This window comes from Nannobrachium achirus (genome assembly GCF_963921795.1).
Source record: "Nannobrachium achirus genome assembly, chromosome: 8".
In the NCBI taxonomy this organism is placed as follows: Eukaryota; Metazoa; Chordata; class Actinopteri; order Myctophiformes; family Myctophidae; genus Nannobrachium; species Nannobrachium achirus.
The window spans coordinates 22,786,863-22,797,000 of NC_137817.1; the positions used below are offsets into that span (position 1 = coordinate 22,786,863).

General features: G+C 43.4%; 1 protein-coding gene across 1 annotated transcript; it reads right to left on the minus strand.

Annotated features, from left to right (window-relative positions):
• Positions 1-261: 261 nt before the first annotated feature.
• On the minus strand, positions 262-9,989 carry gemin4 (gem (nuclear organelle) associated protein 4). Its single transcript, XM_080731773.1, has 6 exons — positions 9,851-9,989; positions 6,799-8,820; positions 6,155-6,308; positions 4,020-4,290; positions 2,071-2,835; positions 262-546 (listed from the first exon to the last, which is right to left on the minus strand). The coding sequence occupies exons 1-6, from the start codon at positions 9,858-9,860 to the stop codon at positions 325-327; spliced, it is 3,444 nt and encodes a 1,147-aa protein (XP_080587899.1). The 5' UTR covers positions 9,861-9,989; the 3' UTR covers positions 262-324.
• Between the last annotated feature and the right edge of the window lie 149 nt (positions 9,990-10,138).

Here is a 10,138-nt window from a genome sequence, read left to right on the forward strand (position 1 = left end):
TGAATGAATTTGGAACAGTATAAGAAAAAGAAGGTGCGCATCAGCAATGGTTTTCTCAATGGAGTGCTAGACCTAAAGTCAAATATACATAAAAAATAGGAATTAAATTCCAAAAAGGTAGCACATCCCCAATGTTTAAATCAGGATGACAAAGTACTCACATTTCCACTTATTTATTGGCACACACCAAAAAGGAACGCTTACGCGTTTCGGCTAAGAGCCTTCGTCAGAGCATGAAATGAATTTGGAACAGGTTGACAAACAAGAATTCTACATTCCAAATCTTCAATAATAGTACAACGTAGAGGAAGAACATGAGCTGTGTTATGCCACAGAAAGCATGAGCTGAGCTATCTTCTGCTGCAGGACGGCCTTCATTTCTCTGCTCTCTAGGTTATCTGTGATGGTGGAGAAGAAATGCCTGGTGTTGTCCATCTCCAAGTGGCTACAACTGTCTGGGAATGCAGCCATGATCGCCTCATAGTGAGTGAGGATCTCCAAGGCACACAGGAACAGAGATTCACACTGCCCCCCTGGCATCATGACCTGAGAGAAAAAATAGACCATTTTAACAACATGAACCCTAGCATCCCTATTCTGTGGCAAACATTCGGCGAAAATAGCCGATCTACAAGGGTCACAATGTGTTGCAGTGCAAGCTTGCCTTTCAGAGAATATATTTGGTGTAAAAAGACAGGGCCTGGCTAGAATAGAACACTGGGGTACTCTCTTCAACAAAGTATATAAGATGGTTAAAAAATACCTACATTGTCTAGAGAAATAAGTAGGCATACTGTAAATGTACTATTATTGTCAGAACATGATTAAAACTTAAAATAAAATAAATTAATAAAAATAAATGAATAAATGAGTGTTACTAGTCTGACAACAAGTATGACAATAGCCCCTTTTCAACTGCAGCTTTAGCACCACACCACACCACATACAAATATCTACATTTTCCATTACACAAAAGTACCCCTATCGGTAAGAAAGAAATTGATCCTTTTAACTGTGATTATAATACAATATAAATTTGTATTACAACTATACTAAATTATAATACACTATAATGGATTAATGTATTACTATGATAATTATAATACACTATAATAGATTATAATGTGTGGTTATAACACAATAGAATCTATTATCATGTATTACAACTATATTCTGGTGGTCTAAATGAAAAGTCAGTGAGTGATCAGTCACTATGAAGTGTTTGGCCTAGCTCAGACCTACTCTAGATTGGATACTTTTTAGTACCACATTTAGTACCACTTTCACACCACTCTACCCAGGTCCTTGTAGTGGAAAACCTGGCACAAGTGGGCGGTGTGGTGTGCAGTGGTGTGGTGTTGGGCCAGTACAAAAGAGGCTTATGTTAATTCAGTGCAGGAATAACCACGATTAGGTCAGTGGAACAAAACGTAAAATAACTGGTATTGTGTACTACCAGTTTTAGCGTCGCTACACTGGCTCCCGGTTGTTTTTAGGATTGATTTTAAAATTCTTTTACTTGTTTATAAAGCTCTAAATGGTCTGGCACCTTCGTACCTCTATAACTGCCTGCATAGATATGTTCCAACCCGCCCACTCAGGTCCTCTAGTGCAGACCTATTTGAGGTGCCAACAATGACATATAAAAAATATGGTGAAGCAGCTTTCTGCTTCTATGGACCGACAGCTTGGAATAAACTACCACTACACCTAAGACAGGCAGCCTCGGTGGATAGCTTTAAAGCACAGCTCAAGACCTATTTCTTTACTCTTGCTTTTAGCTAAATCTTTTAATCCCTATGCTGCTATTGACGTCCGCACGGCTCTGAAATTGTTCTTCAATGTTCTATGCTTTTATTTTTTCTTGCTTTATTGTAATCATTTTACTTATCTCTTTTTTATGTATTTTTTATTTCTATTTTACTTTTTCTCTGTTAAGCACGTGTGCTTCATTTTATGCTCTGTAAAGCACTTTGAGCTGCATTTCATGTCATGAAAGGTGCTATACAAATAAAGTTTTATTATTATTATTATTTATTACTACGTAGTTGATCAATGAATATGTCTGACCTGAGCATGTTGGACGTGACAGAAAAGCTGGCTCAATACAAAAAGAACCTCCTGGCTGCAGAATGTGCTTGTTCCATTCTTCTGTTGCTCCTCAGGTGGAGTGGAGGCAGAGGGTTCTGATGAGCAAGGGATGGCTATGACTGCCTGGGGTGTGGTGGTCGACTTCTCTGGGGAAATGTCTTCCGGTGGGTCCTTGACTGCTTTGGGAGATTTGGATAATGCGGAGATGGGGTCAGATGTAGTTGCGCTTTTAGGAGAGACGGACGATGTGCTGGATGAAGTGAGGGGCAGCTTCCTTCTCACCGACTCCAGCATCTCCCTTATAGAATGGGCATACAGCCTCCCCACATAGGCCCAGCCTTCTACTGGCAGCCAGTCGGAGCAACTGGAGCCGCAGAGGAACTGCAGGACACGGAGGAGGAGAGCGGACAGCCGAAGCTCACAGGAGAACTCCCTTAGATTCAGAAGGGGCAGATAGTCCACATACTCCAGGGAATATGGAACATGAAGCTGGCCTGACTGTAGCAATGATCTCAATGTTCTGAGAAGCCTGGTCCACTCGGAGATGGAGCACCAGGGCAGGGTTTGGGTGATGGCCACCAGCAGGCCTTTGCTGAACATGTTGACGTGGACCGGCTGGCGCTGGTCCAGGGAGAGGCAGGACAGCATGGTGGACTGGAGGCTGTCTGATATGGAGCAACACTCCACCCAGGCCAGCAGGCCGGTTCCCTGGCCATACAGGGGCAGTTCCAGACCAGACCACTCCTAGGGAGTCCGAATGAAAGTAAAGATTATAATGTGGACATCGCCGTTTCATTTGACTACCCTTTAACCCATTAAAAAAAGCAATGGGAAAGCATTGGGGGCATTTTAGATTGTTGCGTTGGCTATTCAAAAATAGCAGATATTAAAGCTCACAGCTTATCACTTTGTGCCGTGCTGCGAGCTTTTACATCTGCTATTTTTGAATATTTTAGAAGACATTCGTAAAATCTCCCTCAGGTCTTAATGGGTTAAAGCAAAAGTATCACACAAATGTTCTTTTGCACACCTATCAGAACAGGTACAGTAGAGAGCAGACAATGTAAAGAACAGGAAAGTCCTGCCTTTCCTGTGCTCACTCCTTAAAGGAAATCATAAGCATCTGCTGTTGGTTAAACAACCAATACAGGAACAGGGGTGCACTGGTTGCTTAATGCGACAGTGTCAGTATTTAGTACGAGCTACTTTGCATAACAGGTTTACAGGTGAGTCAGTGTGCAAATGTGTCCACATCCACGGTATATAAGCAACACAGCATTAGACAGCGAATGACATTGAAAACAATGTTAAGTCATGTAATGTTGTTCAATCTCTGAATCGTGTTCTTTTCTTTTCCAAAATAAAGTAGTTCAAGACAAGTAAACATAAGTTATTTGATAGTTTATAGTCTACTTTTGTCTTTGTCTATCTATTACTTTAACTAAAACTCTTTTTTTTTAATTAACTGAAACTAGAAAATAAAAACTCAAGTAATAATGCAAATGTAATTAAGACTAGAATTACATTTAAAACAGCATTTTTGTTTTCCCACCATTACCTCTGTAGTGTGTTGACGTCCTTTCATTCTATTATAGCCTACACCTTTTTCAGCTCCTAATCAATTTACAAAGACTAAAACTAAGCTGTAAACTAGTCATATCCTATACAAACATGTTTGTTTCCTACTCGTATTTATACTACTGTAAACCCAAGAAAATGTTATATTAATCACACAATAAGGGCATTGAGAAGATATTTCCCAATGCTGGTCAGTGCCGTTGAGAAAGAGTCACATCAGAACTCTCATACCATATCAGCTGTTCTGTGCGTGTGCGAGTGAAGTCATTAAAATGGCATACCCACAATAAAAAGAATCACCATCACACCACTGCACAGAACAAATCTATATTCTATCATCTATATCCTACCTGTTCAGGCAGATCACATACAGCCAGCAGCGATGACGGCACCTCGTTTTTGAAATGCTCCCCCCACACAGGCTTCAGGTGGAACCGGACGCTCCAGTCCAGTTCCTCCACCTTGTTGTAGAGCCAGGAGAGAGCTCGGGACCAGGTACTGGGGGCAGACGCAACCTCCCGACCCACCGCCTGTGCCAATATGGTCAGCACAGAGACCAGAGGCTCCTTGAGGTCCATTGACAAATGGTACCCAACGTCCTCTAGCGGCTGGTCCCAACATCTGGTGGCAACAACTTGGTTATTTTAGTACATCATTAAAATAATAATAATTTATATATATTTTTTAATTACAATTAAAAACTATATAGCGCACAGCAGTGGCAGCCATTGTGTTTAAAGGCTCTGGTTCCACAGATAGAAAGGCCAAGGCCACTCATTCAGCCCATAGAGATTTCTCAAAGTATTTCGTATTCATTATTTTAAGCCCTGTGGCTTTCCTTTTTGTTTTGGACACAATAAAATCTTTTATAGTCATGATGCTGGACAACTTGGATAAAATAATTAATATAAATATTTTCAGAAATGTCTATGGGCTGAATATATTTCTATCTGTGGAACCAGAGCCGGTAAACAAAATGGCCGCCACTGCTATGCTCTCTCTAAATACAGTGTGTGTGTGTGTGTGTGTGTGTGTGTCATTTTATTTAGACAGAGTATAGAGACGAGATAGGAAATCAAGGGGAAACATGCAAGATACTGTATGATGGGAGTTGGATTCAAACTCGGGTCCTCATTACTCTAACTGGTGCACTGAAAGACTGCACCACCAAGGAACCCTTAAAAATGATATGTATTGTCATTTATTCTGGGGCATAATTGCTTACTGTCTTTTTTTAAATGTATAGTTTTCTGGCCTGTAAAGCACTTTTGACAAGAAGCACTATAAACAGTGAAGATGAAGACAGATGCACTCTAAGGCAAGTTAAGTGGAAAGGCCTGAAGACTAAATAAAAGCCTGAGTTCCAGTACACTAGTTGCACACACCAAAAATAACCAAAAATAGCCAATCAACAAGCTCACATGTTGCAGCGTGACACACTGTAAGCTATTTCGCTGCGCAACTAAGTATAAATCAGGCTTAAAGAAACAAAAGCCACCATTCAAACATAAAGTACATGTCATGTGGTCAGACTGTTGAACAAGGCCTGAATGCCTGTCACACTGGAACACTTTCTTTGATGGACTGTTTTTCCTTATGTCGGATGCGGACTACATTCCTTTGTGGATCTACCACGTGGATTTTTACCTGTGAAGTGTTATCTTTCTGCCAGGTTACACGTCTCCATTCTGACATTTCTCCTTTCCGACATCTAACCCTATCCCTAACCTCTATGGAAGTGTTGCCACTCCGACAATAAGAAGTCACTGTCGGAATGGAGACATGTTGGAATGGAGAGCACCCCCCCTTATGTGACTAGCCGACTACCTTATGTGGACCTGCTGATGTGCTGCTCCTTTGCACCTTATGTCTAAACCTGCTGCTATGTGGACCTACCGATACTTTGCCACTTCTTTGCACCTTATGTCTAACCTCATGTATATACAGTTTATACCTGTTGCTTTTTTATGCTACTTGTACAGTATGTGTGACATAAATGTGTGTATATGTATATATGCAGGGGTGCACTGGTCGCTTCATGCGACACCACAGTGTTCCGATAGTATTTTTTGACAGGATCACATGCACGCACATGAACGGATGTGCACGCTAGAGCGCATTCCCCGCGAGCCAAGTACCCAAATGGCTACTTTGCAGGCTGCTGCTGCCATTATATCTACACACGACAAGAATCAGCAACCGTTGAAGAGTTAGGTACTAGTTCAAAGCAAACTTTTTAGTTTTGCTACAGCGATGTGTACGTGACATCATTCAAATAGTGTTCTGCCAGCAAAAAATATATAATAATCACCATTATACCCCTATATGTAGATATCTTTAACTTGTTTCATTTCTGTTTTATCTTTGATCTCCTTCTGTCTACCCCCACACGCCCCTTTTGTCTTCTTTTCACCCACTTCTTTACACCTGTAAACGTAAACCTGTGATAAGACAAAATGTATTCTTGATGAGTCTAAGCACCTACCTGATGGCCTGGTTCAGGAGCTGGGCCAGCGTGTAAAGCAGGGGAAATGGAGAGCAGTCCAAGACCCAATGTGGAGAAGCTGCGTCATGGTGGTCCAGTGACAAGGCAGCATGGAGAAGCTGGAGACTCAGTTCCAGGCTAATGGGACCACATTCTGTAGACATCAGTACCAAGTGATTTGGTCAGACAGACAAGAATTTTCAATTCATACATTCAATAATCTAAATGTGCATTTAGACTAATCACCAGGCCTAGAATTTCATCATTTTAGGGGCAAGTACTATATCTGCAGTGAAATAAATGGTATTTACAATCTGATGCTCAACCCTGCACAAATCAAAGATACTGGATTGGTTTAAAAATGACTCAACAAGAAACTGGTGTCTAATATTGACAAGACAGAGACAGAAGAGGAGCACAAGGCCAAACTCAGGGGCAACGACGGCCATGGCCTTCATGGCCTCCCTGAAATTCCTTCCCTGCTAACCACTAAACGATAATGTAATCTTTTTTTTTTTTTTTTTTTTATATAACTTAAATGTAATTTCAGCCCAAATAATTCTATAAATAGATGATGTCAGTTGGTTGTTTATGACTGCTTTCAACACAGGCCAGACAAAGCAAGAAGCAGACAGTACACTCACTTATTGTGTACAGGTGAGGGAGGACAAAGTCTCCAACAACCTCCTGGATGGAGAGAAAACTTTTCCTCCCATCTTCCCCGGCAGTCTCCATCACAGGTTCCATCAACAGAACCAGGAATCTGAGCAGCTGTTCCTGCTCATTGGCTGACAACAGTTTGGTTGTGATCTCCTCCTGCAGACAACTACAGAGCAGGCTCCTGCTCTGTTGTGCCTCGTCCCGTCTCTCCTTGGCTCTCAGTCCAGGTAGCTGCTGCAGGATCTTCACCATGAGAGAGAAAGCCCCCTTATTGAACACAGCTGCATGGCAGCAACTCTTTAAAGTGGCTTGGGGATTCTGAAACGCCACTCTGGCGATCAAGGAGACAGCAGTGTTCAGGTTGTTTTGCGCCCCTGCCACAGAGGCTCCGCCCCCTCCCTGAATGATGCAGTTGAAGGCCATGTTGAGTTCTTGTCCAAATCCGTCCGCTATTGCGCTGGGAGGAGAGTAGCCAAACAAGCCTTTATTAGACATTCCCAATATCGCAGCCAGGGATTTGTTCTTGTCCTCCAGGGTGAGTTTTGAGAAAATGTCTACCACAATCTTCATCAGTCTTCTGCACTGGCTTACATCAGCAGAGTCACTATGGAATTTAGCAGTGAGTGTGGAAACTAGTTTCATCAGTGTTTCATGCTGCTGGAAGGCCGACTGGTTCACTTCCAGGCATTCCATCCAGTGCTTGTCGTGTATGGACCAGCTGGTCTCAGAAGCAAGTAGCACAGCAAACTCAGCGTAATCTTCCAGGCGATAGTCAATGATGGCCATGGTTACTCTAGCAATCACCTCAGGGCTGCTATGTATAGAAGGGAATGTTAGCGACTCCATTAGCCCTCTGAGTGTGTGCTTCAGCTCCTTGAGGGACTGACGATCATCTGTGCCACTCATAGTCTTGGGTAATGTCATGTCCCCATTGCCCAAGGCTTTGAGGGTTCTTTGAATACTTTGGTCAAGCTTGAATGCTGAGTAACTAGGATTACTGCTGTCACTTGTCTTCAGCAGCCCTCTGTCTTGCCAACAATGTGTAAGTTCAGTTATGATCTTCAGGGCTTGGCTTAGGGTAATTCCACTGGATCTAAATGGACTTGGGCTGTGAGATGCCGACAGGTCCCTCTGGGCTTCCTGGAGAAGCTCAGAGCTAGGTTTAAACTGATCTATCTCTCTGATCATCACAACCCTTGCAATGAAGTGTAATTTGTCTACAGCAGAAAGTGTGACTGCTTGGTCTATGAGGAAGCAGGTGCAGAGAGTGTCGAGGCAGATGGACAGGGCTTTGCAGCAGAGGTCTGTTGTGGATAGATGATCTTTGATGTCCATCAGCGCATGAAGGAGAACAGTTACAACATTGGTGGCAGAGGAGGATGCACGTGTTACTGCTGCTGGATTTAGAGCTGGTGTATCCAACTTGATCCTCTTGGCGATTTGATGAGATGGACCATCAGATGAGGAGGGACAAACCTGGGAGGAGAGACGAGTAAACTGACTAGCAAAGATCTCCTCCATGTTATGTTCTCCTCCTCCTCTCTTCCCCCTCCACAGTTCCCACCACACGTCCAGCAGGAGGTGGATGTCCTCCTCTGTAGTGGTGCTAGACGTGACGTGCTCGACCAGCCTGGCCAGCTCAGTGCAGACCTGAGCTTGGGGAAGCTCCAGGAGGAACTGTCCAAAGATCTCACTGGCTCCCGTTGACTTCACCAGCTCTAGCAGCACAACGCGGCTGACCTCAGGAAGACAGGTCTGGAGCGTGAAGAAAGGGTTCTCCCTCCAGCCCGTCTCAACGTCCTCTCCATTCTCAACGCACAGCAGCTTGCACCACAACACACACACAAGCCTCTTGCTCCAGTGGTCATCCTTCCCGGAGAGTTCACGGAGTGCCTGTAGGATGGGGGTTCTCACTGCAGCCCAGTCATCTTTCTGAATGGTAGAGAGGGATCTGGGCTCACACAGCTTGTTAGCCAGTAGGAAACCTCCCTGGAGAACTGCGGACTCTGAAAGCGGATGAAAACATAACATCAACGCAAAGTAAATGGATCAGACAGGTGTTCTACCAGCAGGTTCTCTGCCAGCAGAACTTGAAATACAGGATTGCCATGCAAATGATGCAACTGCAAGTGCGGTCATGATTTATACACGTTTGAGGGAACGGATGAGATCGGCAGTGCTTGCAGTGCTGTGTTCTACCTGTCACGTAGGTATACGGAGTATGCTGTGAAGATATTTTTTTGCCCTCGTGAACCTTTCCAAGTAGCGTATCTGATAGGCATTATGAACTTATGCGCTGGCCACACGAATAGCCGCGGATCATAGATTAGTATGCCCTCAAAAAAAGTTTAGAACACACCCAGGGTTGCCAACAAGGGACTGTCAGAATCCAGGAGATTCTTTTTTGGGGGGTGCGTGGAACTCCCCAACCGGGGTCTGGTGGTCCTCCCCCAAAACCTCTCCTCCCCAAAACTTTCACACTGAATTTTGTGCATGTTTGATACTTTTATCAGGCTTGCTTTACAAGCATGGGTACAATTTCAGCCTTAAAATGCCAAATGTAGGCGTACAGATGTGATGACTGAAGCAAAGTAAGACATCTTTAATAATGACTTCTCATCTTTAAGTCATTACTTAAGTGAATAACTGTATGATCTTGCATGCATTGCCCCCACCCCTAAAGCGGGGTCTGGGGGTCCTTCCCCAGAATATTTTTAACATAGTAATTACATTTTCCAAATCCAGGAGAAATGCCAATCATCCTGGCAAATCCAGGAGCATTTGCAAGCCTGCCAATGAGTGTGGACAATTTGGCGAGTTGGATTTTCGGCGAAGTGACCTGATACTGATCAGACAGGTGTTCTGCCAGCAGGTGTTCTGCTGGCAGAACTTGAAATACAGGATTGACATGCAAATGATGCAAACTGCAACTAAGTGCTGTCATGATTATACACGTTTGATAGTTTGAGGGAACGGATGAGATCGGCAGTGCTTGCATAGAATATTGTAATGATACTGACAAAACTGTAACGATACCTTTGTCCATTGTGAGGTAACGAGTCGAGTAGAAGTGCACGTTGGTCAGTTTTTAGATCACCATAGGCCTACTAGCCTCAAAGTATGCACAACTGCCACAACACAAAACTTACAGAACACTAACACACTAACAATTTATTTCAGACGTTGTGATTAAATTGGAGACAATTCTTTATCCAGCGAATATTTCATAGAAAGTTCAAACTGACAAATGATTCGCATGAAGCGCACATAATGGATGGAGCGCGTCCTCTCTTCCGAATCAACGTGTTCATGAAGAAAGGTCTG